This window comes from Zeugodacus cucurbitae, chromosome 2 (genome assembly GCF_028554725.1).
Source record: "Zeugodacus cucurbitae isolate PBARC_wt_2022May chromosome 2, idZeuCucr1.2, whole genome shotgun sequence".
Lineage (NCBI taxonomy): Eukaryota > Metazoa > Arthropoda > Insecta > Diptera > Tephritidae > Zeugodacus > Zeugodacus cucurbitae.
In genome coordinates, this window is record NC_071667.1 from 75827445 (window position 1) to 75841999 (window position 14555).

General features: G+C 33.9%; 4 protein-coding genes across 5 annotated transcripts; 3 read left to right on the forward strand and 1 right to left on the reverse strand.

The window, feature by feature from the left end:
* Positions 1-162: 162 nt before the first annotated feature.
* Positions 163-2633, reverse strand: LOC105211354 (glutamyl-tRNA(Gln) amidotransferase subunit B, mitochondrial). The gene is made up of 9 exons (XM_011182737.3): positions 2467-2633; positions 2269-2413; positions 2074-2187; positions 1851-2017; positions 1630-1778; positions 1147-1571; positions 945-1081; positions 535-658; positions 163-403 (listed from the first exon to the last, which is right to left on the reverse strand). Exons 1-9 carry the CDS (start codon positions 2544-2546, stop codon positions 182-184), a joined length of 1563 nt encoding a protein of 520 aa, XP_011181039.1. The 5' UTR covers positions 2547-2633; the 3' UTR covers positions 163-181.
* Positions 2634-2980: 347 nt separating this feature from the next.
* Positions 2981-7645, forward strand: LOC105211353 (uncharacterized). 2 transcript variants are annotated; one of them, XM_011182736.3, is made up of 10 exons: positions 2981-3144; positions 3228-3418; positions 3484-3740; positions 3807-4250; positions 4315-5023; positions 5084-5901; positions 5965-6562; positions 6635-6792; positions 6980-7109; positions 7172-7645. In XM_011182736.3, exons 2-10 carry the CDS (start codon positions 3325-3327, stop codon positions 7570-7572), a joined length of 3609 nt encoding a protein of 1202 aa, XP_011181038.1. In that variant the 5' UTR covers positions 2981-3144; positions 3228-3324; the 3' UTR covers positions 7573-7645. The 2 variants fall into 2 exon arrangements, with proteins under 2 accessions (XP_011181038.1, XP_054087062.1); XM_054231087.1 differs by having other exon boundaries at positions 3243-3418.
* Positions 7646-7925: 280 nt separating this feature from the next.
* On the forward strand, positions 7926-11124 carry LOC105211352 (exocyst complex component 5). Its single transcript, XM_011182735.3, has 7 exons — positions 7926-8084; positions 8145-8840; positions 8906-9123; positions 9224-9817; positions 9895-10084; positions 10277-10594; positions 10936-11124. The coding sequence occupies exons 1-7, from the start codon at positions 8052-8054 to the stop codon at positions 11032-11034; spliced, it is 2148 nt and encodes a 715-aa protein (XP_011181037.1). The 5' UTR covers positions 7926-8051; the 3' UTR covers positions 11035-11124.
* Positions 11125-11462: 338 nt separating this feature from the next.
* LOC105211351 (uncharacterized) lies at positions 11463-14509 on the forward strand. Its single transcript, XM_011182734.3, has 4 exons — positions 11463-11667; positions 13594-13701; positions 14106-14275; positions 14363-14509. Exons 1-4 carry the CDS (start codon positions 11514-11516, stop codon positions 14456-14458), a joined length of 528 nt encoding a protein of 175 aa, XP_011181036.1. The 5' UTR covers positions 11463-11513; the 3' UTR covers positions 14459-14509.
* Positions 14510-14555: the final 46 nt, after the last annotated feature.

Consider the following 14555-nt stretch of genomic DNA (forward strand, 5'->3'; position numbering starts at 1 on the left):
TTCACTTTTCACATTCACCTCTGCATACATGACATTCATACATACAAGAACAAAATACAATACAATGAAATTAACGAAATCTAATAACAATAATAAAATATCAACAGATTAACTAACCACACAAATAATGTACACTTGAGCAAATAAAAAGTACGATTGGTATATAAATTTTTTTTTCACTTTATTCTGACTTTAATATCTTTTCCAGCTGAGTGACGACCATTTTCATGTTAGCCTTTTGTTTAGACAATTTGGACACTTCGCCCACAATAGCGAATAGAGCCTTCTTTTTACCACTTTTATATTGCTTTAGAGCTTGTGCGTGTTGCTCAATCGCCTGCCGGCAAAATTGATCGATTACTTTTTCATCAGTAATTTGTTCCAGTTTTCGTTCTTTTATAAGCTGAAAATTATGTAGAATTTTGGAGAAATTATTAGTTTTTAAATTCTAATTTGTACTTTTAAAAAATATCCAAATATGGTACTCAAAATCAAGTTAGTCGATTACTATACTACTATATGAGTTAATTTTACCGTTTTCACTTCTTGTGCTGGATCCTCATGAATGATTTCAATAAGCTCTCGCCCAGCTTGTAAATTTATTGTGCCGGCATGAAGCGCTGTAAGAATATCTTCAAGGTGGGTATAGCTAAGTTGACTGGAAGAGCAATGTATTACAATATTATCGCTATGCTTTTAAAACCATTAAATATTTTTTTAAATTTGTATAATTTAATTTCTCTGGAGAGAATTCAGAAATATTTATATGTAGATCTGTGAATACTGAAAATGTTTTCATCACATTTCACTATTGATTTTCATTAAAAAAAATAAATTATTTTAGTAGTCATCAACATATATTATTAAATTTAGTATTTATCAAATAATGTATTAAACTCTGATTTTTTTTTACTTTAATTTATTTAGCTGTAATTGCTACTTACCAGTCTTCGACGTCCACATTTGCTTTGTTGCAAAATGTCAGTAGATCATTTATTAAAAAGTTTGTAATAAGTTTCGCCGGTATGCCAGGAACATGCTTCATTATGCTCAAAAAGTATTCTAACAATCTAGTCTCATTCTTATAAAACAAGAAAAGTCCTTTAATAAGAAGAAAAAAAATCGTAGACTTCTTAAACATCTTACCACCAAAATGACGGCAACATCCTGACTTAGCTGATAATTTTGTATTAGATTTGAACGCGTATCCTCTGGTAGCTCAGGTATATCTCTACTGATTGACGCTACAGATATGACATCGTTATCGGTAGAGTCAGTTGCAGACATATTTAAACGTAAGGGTGGTAAATTAGGTTCCGGCATGAAACGATAATCTTGCAAAACTTCTTTATCACGCATAGGCACTGTAGAACGTGTTGTTGCGTCCCATGAACGCGTTTCATTCGTAATAACACCACCATTTGAAACAACTTCAAACTGCCGTTGTATTTCGAAAGTGATTGCTTGAGAGATGCTGCGAACTGAGCCAATATTTTTCACTTCAGTCCGCACACCAAACGGTTCGCCACTCTGGTGAATGGAGATGTTAGCATCAACACGAAGTGCGCCCTCTGTATTTTTGGAAAGTATAGATTAGAATTGCAACTTATAAACATATTATTAACTAACCTTCCATTTTGCACGAACATGAACGCAGCGACTTTAAGATTAATATCAATTCCTTTACTAATGATGCTGCTTCCTCACCAGTTTCTAAATCTGGTGCAAACACTAGTTCTATAAGTGGTGCACCGGCACGATTAAGATCGACGAGACTTCTAAAAATTTAATTTTTGCTTAAGTGTTAAGAATTCATAATTATTCAATAAATGAATTATATGCATTATTACCTCTTTAATTCTTCGTCGTGCAAAGATTTACCACTGTCCTGTTCCAATTGTAATTGTAGTAGACGTGCCTTCTTATAGTATGTTTTCTTTCCGGGTACAATAACCGGAAATATCAACTCGCCATCATTTGCTAGAGCTGCCCTTTGTTGAGTGATTTGATAGCCAACCTGTAAAGAAACTGTCAGTACGCAACTTAGAGCATCTTAGAGTACATGGTACAAACCGGCAAGTCTGCATAAAAATAATGTTTACGGTCAAACATAGATACTTCGTTGACCCGACAACCAAGTGCAATAGCTGTCTTTACACCAATTTCTACGCATCTCTTGTTGAGTGCCTTATATTTGTTTGTAAAAAAAAAAATTAACATAATGAATGAACTAATTAACATTTGCTAGTAAATTGAAATATTGTCTACCGGTAATGTGCCTGGTAAAGAAGCATCGAAATATGAAACCGCTGAATTGAGCGGCGCTCCAAATTCATTGCTGCTACCAGAAAATAGTTTTGAATCGGTAAGCAATTGTGCATGTACTTCTAAGCCGACAACACTTTTCCAATTTCTGTTAAATAAAAATGTTTACTTTGGTTGTCACTAAAAGTTAACATTACTCACTTTAAATTAGCTTTAGCTGTTTGTATTTGACTAGAAAATCCTCTAGAACAGCTTCTACTTAATATTAGTTTTTTGTACATTATGTATATTGTTTACCAAAAAAACAATAGCAAAACGAATTGAGTGGTTTTGGAATTTGTCATATAACACCGGTTGACAGATAAGAGGAAAATATACAGCTGTAGATCAGCTGTTATGCTAACAGCTGCTGGGAGTTGCCAAATTAACCGTCACTCAACCACCTGATTTGCAGCTGCTGATAACAGCTTTTGATGAATCCATTTGAAATACGTTAAACTTGTATGTTCTAGCAAAAAATATTATATTGATATGAATGAATAATATTCACATACTGTATTATAATTGTAAAATTAATGGCAAAAAATGTTACACAAATTGATGGGAAATTAATTGTGTGGCTGTGCTTTGTATTGGGTGGCACTACTGCCGTTGCATTCTATTTTCTTTTACACTTCTAATCAACTTATTCTTTATATGACATTTGCAAAATCTGTTTTATATGTTCTTCGGTAATTAGTTCTTCCTCTTTAATTCGCTACACTGTTCTCTGCTGTTGGTGAATGAAAAGTTAAAATGAGGTTTTGGGAGTGATTTTCTGCATGATCTGAATGTAAATCTAAATCCAAACTTCTGGAGGATATGACGAAACTACCGAATGTAATTAATATATTTTAAGAATACTACTATTGCTAATATGAGCAGATATACATATATGTTTGTAAATGTTTACAATTATATAGAATACAATTAAACAGGAAGTAGATGAACAATCGTAGTCGGATTAAAATACCAAAGTTGTTAAGCCGCAGCTAATAGGAATCAACGTCAACAATTACTATGAATGTGGAAAAAGTGTTCTCCGATTTGGAGTCCAATCAACCGCATGAGTGCGAGGAGTCCAAACGAAAATTAGTGGAATTGTTTACACAGAGTGAGCTTGTTTCATACATTTAGTCTATAAGAATTTCTAACTTCTTTGATTCTACCACTTCGCAGATAAAGAAACGTGGCCCGTGCACTACATGATGGAGTATTATTACAAAACAGGTTCCCAACGAATTATGGAGGTTTTGGTCAAAGTGCAGCCGCCACATGATATATTCATTTTTGACAGGGTGTCTGATTGGCTTAAATTGCAAACACATCGTTTGCAGGCTCTGAAATTATTATTTTTCGTTGTACGCAACAATCCAACTTGGTTATTCAAAATTGAAAAACATCGCCTTATAAAGGATATCTTTAAGCTGTTAATGGTAGATATTTATACATAATTACATTAAACCCAAGTGTATTTGAAATAATGAATTTTACACTTGCAGACGGAAAAAGAAATCGTGCCACTAATGAGCGCGCTACTTTGTATAATAACGTTACTACCAATTATACCTAACTTGGTTCCAAACCTATTCGGTGAGTTATTTGAAGTATTCGGCCATTTAGCTTCGTGGAATTTGCAAAATCCAAAATCTCTACCTGGTGACAAGCTTGTGCATCTCCAATTGGGACTTCAAATATTATTCAACCGGCTGTATGGAATGTATCCTTGTAACTTTATGGCCTTTTTAAGTGATTTTATTAAAAAAGAAAAAGGTGCAATTTTCCATCATACAATCAAGCCATTGTTGGAGACTGTGCGCATGCATCCAATGCTAGTTACAGCGACAATGGAAAGTGAAGTTAATCAAATCAATCGGTTTAAAGAAAAGGAGCCTCATGACGTTGTAGAAGAGTGCGCAAGATTATCACTACCAATGTTTCATCAAGTAAATAATACAAATAACTATTCAATTTTAATAATTTATATATGTTAATTTACTATTCGCAAAGGATTTAAATTCGAAACAAATGATCGCATTGTTAAGAGGGCTATTAGATGCAAACTGTGAGGACCGATTTACTTTGGAGGTAAAAAGAAGCAATGATAGCAGCTCGGTGTACAATGTGGATCAAATACGAAGTAGCAAAGGTCCTGTGTGGCAACATTATTATGATGTTAATAGAAGCTCGAGTGGTGGCGCGATTTGGAGCCCTTATAGTGATATAACAGCATCCGGACCAATGCCATTAACACCAACGCCTTCTTATATGTTACCGCTACCGTCTACGAACGCTGCTGTTTCGAAGATTACCAACCAAATTACTGGTCTCTCGGGCTCATCACCACCTGAAGCTGCTGTGGAGGCCACACCGGAGACTACACCCATGAAAGACTTAAAAGAATTTAAACAGCATTTGGCAAATCCCCATGCAGTGCGTGCCATTTTTGCTAGTCAACCATCTTCGCCCTTGCGAAAAGAAAATCAAAATCAATTTAATTTCTCTGACTTAGCAACAGATAGCAGTTCCGTTGGAACGGCGACGACGTTAATTGAGCAGGAAGTTAATACCCGAGTTGTGACCCGCGTTTCGACTACATACGACAGAAGACTACAGCAGATTGTACAAGACCGTAGTCGTTCGCATAGTCCATTTCAAACGATTGAATCCATGATGGCCAAACATCAGAGGCCTTTTCGTTCCCCCAACGAAATCAATTGTAAGTGTTTAAACTGAATTATTTATTGTGTGTAGATAATCTTTTGACGTCTTACTTCAGCTAAAAGTGGAACTCCCGACATTGATCTGCACGATATGACCGGCAGCAACCAGTTGCGTGCGTCAGCTGTGCCGACACAAACCCCCACCCCTACATCGACGCAAACACCAACGCCATCAGTAACGCCTACCCCAATCATTTTCACGCAGTCTGGTTCGTCGGTGCCAACACCAATATCCACGTATCCGACACTGGAAAATATTACAAAAATCTGTAGTGATTGCAACGAAACGGATCGATCCATGTGCACTGAAGGCGGACTTCAAATACCGACAAGTCGTTCTGTGCAACTCTTAATAGCTAATGGCATTGAGCGTCGTATCCGCATGCTCAGCGACTGCTACAATGATTCAAGTTGCTTGGATATTGGGTTAGATGATAAGTGCAGCGGGGAAACGGAAGCGGATGTAACTGAAGTGCGAACTGTTCGCCGAACAAGATCGTGCCCTGCTATAAATCTGTTTTTACATCAAAGCCCAGATGAAGTTGAAGAGGACCTATCCAGAAACGCTTTAAAACCGGACAAATCACAACATCGTTTGCAAAAAAGCGGAAAAATGCTAGATATACCGACTAAACAAGAGCACACACTCGACACGGTCGATAGGATTAATACACGCAATAACATCTCGACGCAGACAATAGAGTTCGTGCCACAAAAATATGAACATTCTTTGTTTGAAATGTTATTGGAAAGCGTTAATCTACGTAACAAATGTGAGCCCAACAAATTAGGCCCACAGGAGATACTCGATCTGTATGTTTCGCGTACGATTCGTTCAAAGGATACATCTGACAAGATAACTGGCCTAGATCAGGTGTGTTTATCAAATTTTTTAAATTGTTAGCTGTTTCAATAAATTCTTTCCATCATTTTGTAGGAACAATTCCAACTTGTTTGCCTACAGCTGCAATATGAACGGCATCGACGAGAAATGCATGCAGAACGAAACCGTCGTTTAATGGGACGAAGTCGTGATAAGCGTAGTGTGGAAATGGAACGCGATCGCTTGCGTGAACAGGTGAAGAGTATCACCGCTAAGAACATGGAACTAGTGAGGCAAATCGAAAAGAACACAAAGCAACATAATGCTCGCGAACAATTGTATGTTGATGAATTGACACAAATCAAGTTGAAATACCAAAGGGAAATCGAGCAAAATGAGTGCCTTCGACAGGCCAATGAAAATTTACAAGCACGTCTGAATGAGGAGCTTGCTAATAGAAAAGCCGATACATACGAACTGGAAGCTTTGCGTGGTCATATATTCAATTTAACTTCAGAGTTGCAACTCGCACAACAGCAGGTGGAAGTAGGTGTTCAATGTAAACAGGAATTGGCACGCTTAGAGTCGGAATTCATAGTTATGAGTGAGGTGCAAATAAAGTGCCGCGATAAACTTTCGGAGATAGACAATTTCAAGGCACGTGACGAGGAATTCCATATGCTTCAAACCAACTACAATAAAGAGTTAAAAGGTAAACACATTTTTTGGCATTGAAATCGTATATTGTCTATTAATAAAATGCAATTATTTGTGTGTACTATAGATGTGCGTCACATGTTAGAGGAAAAAACTTCGCAATTGGATAGTGCAAAACATAAAATTAACGAGCTACAAGCGCAGCTACAGAGTAGCGATAAAGTTATCACTGATCAAAAGCGATTGTTAAAAACAGTTAAAGATGAATACGAGGAAATGTTTAAGGTGTTTATGCATTTATTATTTTTTTTTATTTTATTTAATTTTCATTTTTTTATTGGTTTTATTTATTTTATTTTTTTATATTTACTAAGTAAGTTTTTTAATTGTGTGCTTCCATTTATAAATGCATATATTTTAATTTATAACGGTATTTCTAATACTTATATTTCTTTGATAATTCGAATTCTAGGCGCTTAGCAAGAAATACGATGTACAGAAAAGCATTATAATGCAAATGGAAGAAAAGATTATGATGTCGGTGTACAAACCACAGGGTGGAGTATTCCTAACTACTTGTTCGCCAGACACTGATAAGACCGGTAGTATATTAATTAAAATCCATATTAAAAAAAAAAAACTACAACACACTCTTTTCTAACAGATGTCGCCTCGTCGATGGATCGAAATTCACCTTTATCGACCTCGTTAGCTTCGAGTGAAAGTTTATCGGCAAGCTTACGTTCAACAGAGCTTCGAAATTTGCATCAATTAGTTGAAACACCTACAACTGAGGTAAGCGCCGGAGGAAATGGAATTTCCGCTAGTGCTGTCAAGGGTAGTGCGAACATTATTGAAGGGAAACGTTTACCAGCACCAGATTTGGCTAGTTCTGCAATGACGGCCTCGTCAACCGCTGCAGCGAGTGCCATCAACATTATAGCTAGTACAAGTACTGCAGCGGCAGCAGCAGTGTCATCGACCGCCTCAGCTCAGGCACAAAACTACGAATCATCGAGTGGAAAAAGCAGTCATATTCATCCACATGTACATTTGCAACAATAGCAAAGATAAAACAAATTAGTAAAGAGAATATTAAATTATGATCGCAGTATTACGGCGATTCATATAAAAGCAATACCTTCGTTTAATTATATTTTTATTATAGAAGCAATAATGTTTATATACTAATAACGCTTGTACGTTAATTATTCGCAATTTTTAAACAATGCAACAACAAAGAAACTGAATATGTTTACAAAGGTTGAAGTCAGGATAATTTTCTTTGATTTTTTTTTTCTGGCAAATATTTGACTATCTATAATTCGTTACAGAGCTATGATAACCGGTTACCTGTTAGCGATCCCTAAAAATAAAACAATTTCTAACTAGATTTTAACAATATGGTAACTTCAATCAGCTGATTACAAATATTTGGGTTGACTTCAGAATGTAAGAAAAAAGGGCGTAAAGAATAATCAAATACTAGTGTTAATTGTTTAAACTTTATTGTATTGTTTTGAAAAAGTTAAAAAAGCAGAAAAATGTTAGCACAGTACATGGATGAGTTTGAGCAGGTGAAATAGCAAAAGTAACTCTTAAATTTCCGCTCTACATTATTGTTTATGTTCATTTAGGAACCATTCGAGGTGTCGGAATTTATTGAACGTCTTACTTGGCGAATTAACAATGAAGTGGGGATCAGTGGAAAAAATGCGGACGATTTCAATCCCGTAGCACTTCATGAAACTTTTATACAAACCATAAAAGATATGAAGATTTTACAAGAAAAACAGCAAGCGAAATGCGAACGGCTAGAAGAGTCACTTCGTCAAGAACAAGTAACACACACAAAACAAATATGTAAACTACAGGAACGTCATCAGGTCGCAATCGATTGGTTTGGTCAATTAGATGAGAAAATCAATTCTGTGGCTGGTAAAATCATACATCTTGGTGAACAACTAGAAAATGTGAATACACCTCGTAGTCGGACGGTGGAGGCGCAAAAACTTTTAAATCATATGTCTGAGTTTCTTATTCCTGGTCCCATACTCAACGATATTTTTACCGATCCTTTCCGGCTTTATGAAGCTGCAGATGTGATACAAAAACTTTACACAATATCACAAGATTTGCCGATGGAAAAGTTTGCTGATTCGAAAAGGAAAATCGAAAAAATGTATGATGACGTTGAGCGTCGACTTATTGAAGAATTCGCAACGGCACAAAAGTGTGAAGACATTGAAAAAATGAAAAAGTTGGCGCAGATCTTATCTCAATTCAAGGGCTATACACAGTGCATTGATGCCTACATAGAGCAAAGCCAAATGGTAATATGATTCATTTTCATTTGTACTATGTGTGAATATGTTTTTACATTACATTTTCCAAACAGACTCCTTATGGCGGAAAGGATATATTTATAGGAATAACGCCTATGTGCAAACATCATTATGAGATCATAAAAAAAGTATTTGCCAATCCAGCGCAAGTGATGTCGAAATTTATACTTAATATTTACCAATTAAAGTTAAATCAGTATGCTTTAACGAAATTGGACGATAAGAAGGACGAGGAAAAATATTTGCGTACACTTTATGAATTGTATTCAAGGTAACAAAAAAAAAAAAAAAAATAATATTAAAAAATGTGTATTTTTATTATATAATTTTTAATATACCTAATCTTAAAATTGGTTATTTTCTTATGATAGAACATTGAAGTTGTCGGTAGATCTACAAATTTATATGTCTACCATGGACGACGATCTGCTGCAGAAGTTGACTCAACAAATTTTCACCAAACATTTGGCAAATTATGTGGAAGTAGAGTCGAGATGTCTAACAACAAAATGCTCAACTGAATTAGAACGATTTTACGTTAATAAAAAGCACCAGAAAAAGCCCACCGAACGTTTTCAAGAACTGAGACGTGATATGCAGGCATTAATAGGTACACGAGCCAACATTAATATAGCGCAAATTGAAGACTATGGCGGCGAGACATTCCTTTGCGAAGAGTTAGCTATAAATATGTTGCAGGAGGCCAAGGCAGCACTCAAACGTTGCCGTCTGCTCTCCACAGCGATCGAATTACCCACTAATGTGATTAAATTAAATGATATTTTATTACGTTTTCTTATGCACGAACACGTAGTGTATGCACTCGAACTAGGTTTGCAGGCGATACCGATCGTAGAAGGCAAAACCTTTCCACAACTTTACTTTTTCGATGTGGTTCAAAAAACCAATATAATTGTGCATTTATTGGAGAAACTCTCGAATAGCTCAGTTATACCATGCATTATGTAAGCACATTTAGAATTGCATTTCAACACAATGTTTATATAATTTCAAAATATGTTTGTTTGTGTGCGTATTGCAGTAACACGCCAAAATATTCGGATTTTATGTTCAAAAGACGTTTGTTAATGGAGCAAATTGAAAAAACGTTAGACCAGGGGCTCGAACGGTCTATCAATGCGATAATCAGTTGGGTTAAATTATACTTGCAGAGCGAGCAAAAGAAAACTGATTACAAACCAGAAACGGATATGGACACAATCTCATCAGCGGTGAGTCAATGATATAAAAATACCTGAGCATTTTATTTACATTTACAGTTATGTGAAGCACATAAAATCAAGTTAATTGATTGGTGGAAAATATTGGTATTGGCAGTTAATTTATTACTGAGATATGTTCCTAATTTATGACACCGTTACTCTGCTTATTACTTACGTCTATTTTTAATTATGTATTTTTAGGCTTGTCTGCAGGTTGTTCAAAATTTGCAGCCCGCACTAAAGCAGGCAAAACGCTGTGTTGATGGTGACAATTTGCAAAATGTTTTACACGAAATTGGTGTGCGCTTTCATCGTGTGATTTTTGATCACTTACAAACCATGCAATATAATACGGCGGGTGCCATGTGCGCCATCTGTGATGTAAATGAGTATCGCAAATGCATTCGCGAGTTGGAAAATCCATTGGTCACACAACTGTTCGATATCCTACATGCATTATGCAACCTATTGCTGGTGAAACCAGAAAATTTGCAAGAAGTTTGTACCGGAGAGACTTTGGTGAGTACGATATGACAATTTTTACTTTTACTAAGAAGAAACGTTTTATTTTCGCATGTCTTCCTAACATAGCATAACTATTTTCATACATAATGCAATTAAAATTAAATGCTTATGACAATTAAATTATTTCTTAAAATTTATTCTGCGAAACAAAAAAAAATAGATTTTTGCTTAAAATAATAAATGAATTTGTTAGTAAAAATATAATTTTTCTGATATATTTTTCACACATGCGCCTTTCATAATTTTTCCATATACAAAAACTTCATTTAAATTAGTAAATTCTATTAAATTTTAATGAGAGCATAAATATATATATTGTGACCTCTTCATTTCAGAATTATTTGGACAAATCAGTTGTGCGACAGTTTATACAGCTACGCGCCGATTTTAGATTTATTAAAAACACCAATTATCTTAAGGGTATAATGGAATGAATAGTTCGGCATATACAATTATCTATTATTAATAAGCACTGTAATCAAAATAATTTTAGCAATAACAAAATATATAGAAATAAAACTATATTTCATATAAGCAAAGATAGTGTATTCAAAAAAATCGCAAAGTTGAATTGTTGAGTTCTTCAAAATAATTTTTATTAACATTTCGACTTGCGCCACTCAAACAGTCAAACAGTTCAAAAGAATCAATGAACTGCATTAGTGTTAGAAAGGAAGAAGCAAAAAATACAAAGCATTTAATCAAATGTAGTCGTTAGAATTTGCTACCGTATCAGGTGCTACACTCCGCTTAATCAAATGACTTTCGCCAGTTATATATTGAACGCAATACCAGCATTATACGTTACGCTAAGTACAAAGTGAAATATACAAACGCATATTCTACCAATTAGTGAACATCTCTTCATCAGCAATAATTAATTATTGACATCTGCAGCTGACAATAATTGACAATGCGCCTTGAATTCTTCTACTTGAATTTATTATATCTGAGTAATATATTTTGGATCACATTTACAATTGGACAGCCAGTTGATGTGCAAGATGCATCAAAAGAAATTTTCAAGAAGTTATTAAGCTTGCGTACGCTACCCTTTGAAGACTGCGGTGAGTAGAGATAACTGTTTTTAACAATGAATTAATTAACGTATCTAGATTTATAAGCAGATTGCTATTTACGTATCGCATTCCGGTAATAATTAGTTTTTGGTATTTTAATTACTAACAACGTTGACATAGACGTAGTAAATTTTAATTTATGTGGGGCATTTTGATAAGATGAACACGGCCCTATAAATGGGCATCAATTTATGTATGTACATATAATATAAGCGGATTTATTTAGAAGTTCGCAGCTTACAACAAAAGTATTTTAAAATTTGAAACGATTAGGTATATTCTGTATGAAATATTTAGGTTCTCAGCGAATGAAATGATTGTTTAAATTAGAAAATAAATTTAAAAATAACGACCGGATAACCCTCCAATCAATATCCTCAATTTGAAAAATGTCAACACTCAAATTTCGTGCTAGTATTCGGTGTTCTCATAATCAGTTGTATTGTTATCGGCATAAACAATGATGCAGCATTATCGTTTAATTGCCACCAAAAACGATCTATCTGAAGGACTAACAATATTTCACAAACATTTTCAATTCATACGAGTGTGTATGTATACACATACTGTTACATGTGACGCTCTCGCGATGTGAATATGCTTATTAAAAGAATTACGGAAACTTTTGAAGTGGACAATACTGCCTTCTTGTCGTGTTCGAATTTAAATAATTTATGAACGTATAAATTTTATGGTACAAAGCTGTGGGAATTTCTTTTTGTATAGGCGGCACGGGTAATACGCTAAGCTTACGTACATACATACATATGTATGTGGGCTGTACGAAGTTTGTGCTCGAAACTAAAATGGGGAGCGCTTATTAATAAAGAGTGATGAAAGCTACACTTTTTGAAGGAAGGAATTAATATTATTTATTATGTTTTAATTTAATTTGGGAATTCAGTGCCGGGGACTTTTAAATAGCAATTCCCGAAAGCCATTTTTTGGAAAACAAATTTATAATATTGTAGAGAATAAAAAATTTGAAATAAGAACAATATTATACTTAAATACTTAATTTATATTCAGCTTAAAAATACGAGTATTGCCATTCCACAAAGAAAAAGTATCTATGAACTATTTTTTTTAACGTAGACAGCTGTGTCATTTAATTTCACTAAAACATTTCAATGAAAAGCTAAAATGTATTAGTAAGTTCCCATTATCTGACGCATACTGTACCTTTATCTGTTAATATTAATTAAATTAATTTCCACTTTATTAACTTATCGAAAAGATAATGCTACACACTGAAGAGTAAGATTTTTGTATTGATGTCTGGCAAATGTTCATTACGTTAGATATAAATGAATGGAAGAAATAAACACTAAACACACAAGACAACTAAATAAAAATCATTGTATATGGTTTTTTTTTTAATTGTTATTCAAGAATAAGATATATGATATAGCTTGGGATTAGTAATCCAAATTGCAATCGTCATAGCTTATTGCCATACATACACACAATTGTATGTAATAAATATTCAATCAAAGTTATTCTTGAATTTACTGCTACTTTTTAATCCAGATTTTATTTCCCTGATAAGCTAGCACGTACGGCCTTTTACTATTGACGTATTTCCTCAGCTGAATGCTACCTATGCTTATCAAGCAAAAAAATAAATAAATAAAGAAGTTTAACAAAGCTTTGCATTGCCTACCTACTTGAATTTAATTGGCCTTAATATTAATTGTTATGATCAATAGTGCTTGCGTATACATACATACGTATGTAGAGAAATAGTATAGGTGGGAATGTGATAAAGAAAACGGGGCGAATGTACTAAATTCCTAACAGGGAAAAGTTTAAAAAAATAATAATATTTTGTAATTATTCCAAAATGTATACAGATTTTTCAATATTATTTCATATTTATGTTTTTTGAATTCTAATATATCTATATTATTTTAGGATCTCGTTACGATGTACTGTATGTTAGTGTTTCAAGCTGTACCAAAATACCGTGTCAAATGGTTCGTGGTTCAAATGTGACGGTAAAAGTAATTTTTGATGATAACGGTAAATACAATTACATGCATATTTTTATACATAAATTACTTTTTATCCTTTATCATCTATCAGTGTTTCCAGTAAGCGAAATTTTGAAATGCGGAAGCGAATATAATATATAAAATGTGAAGGATATTTCGAAAATCGGGAATTTTACTTTTTTATTACTTATGTCTTAATCTCCCGAAAAAAATGATTTTGTGCAACACTGAGAAAAAAAAATCGATTCTGTTGTATAGTGTAATGATTTTTTGAATAGAATTTGCAGAGATTTCCACTTAATTGGAAACGTGATTTTATTAAATTTAACGTTTAAAGCAAATTTAATACATTTATGTATATTTTTTTCTTATATGAACACCTCAATGACCTATTTAGTGATTTTCGAAATTTTCTTTTTATATTTATTTTAGGTGATAATACTTCGTATTTAAAACATCGCGTACGCTGGATCTTTAATGCTGTCAAGACAAATGCCGTGATTACTCCAGATCCTTGTGATGATAAAAAACGCTGTTTAAGTGATGAAAGCGATGGAAAATCCTACGTTGCTGAGGTTTTGGTCGGCAACACTCTTCCTAATGTAAGTTTTAGTATACCCAATCATGACAGAATACTGTTCACAAATTAATATACATTACACTATTTTCTATTTATTTGCTGTTTTCAGATACGCGGCACAATGATGTGGATAGCAGAGAATGCGAACAATGATGAAGTTATTTGTTTCAAAATCCCAATTATTGTAACCATCAACAAAAAATAATATATCATGTTATAAATTTGTATGCGCATATGCACGCATGAGAGAGAAAAATGGTTAATATTATTTGAGTCAATAAGCCAAAATGACTGGCATGAAG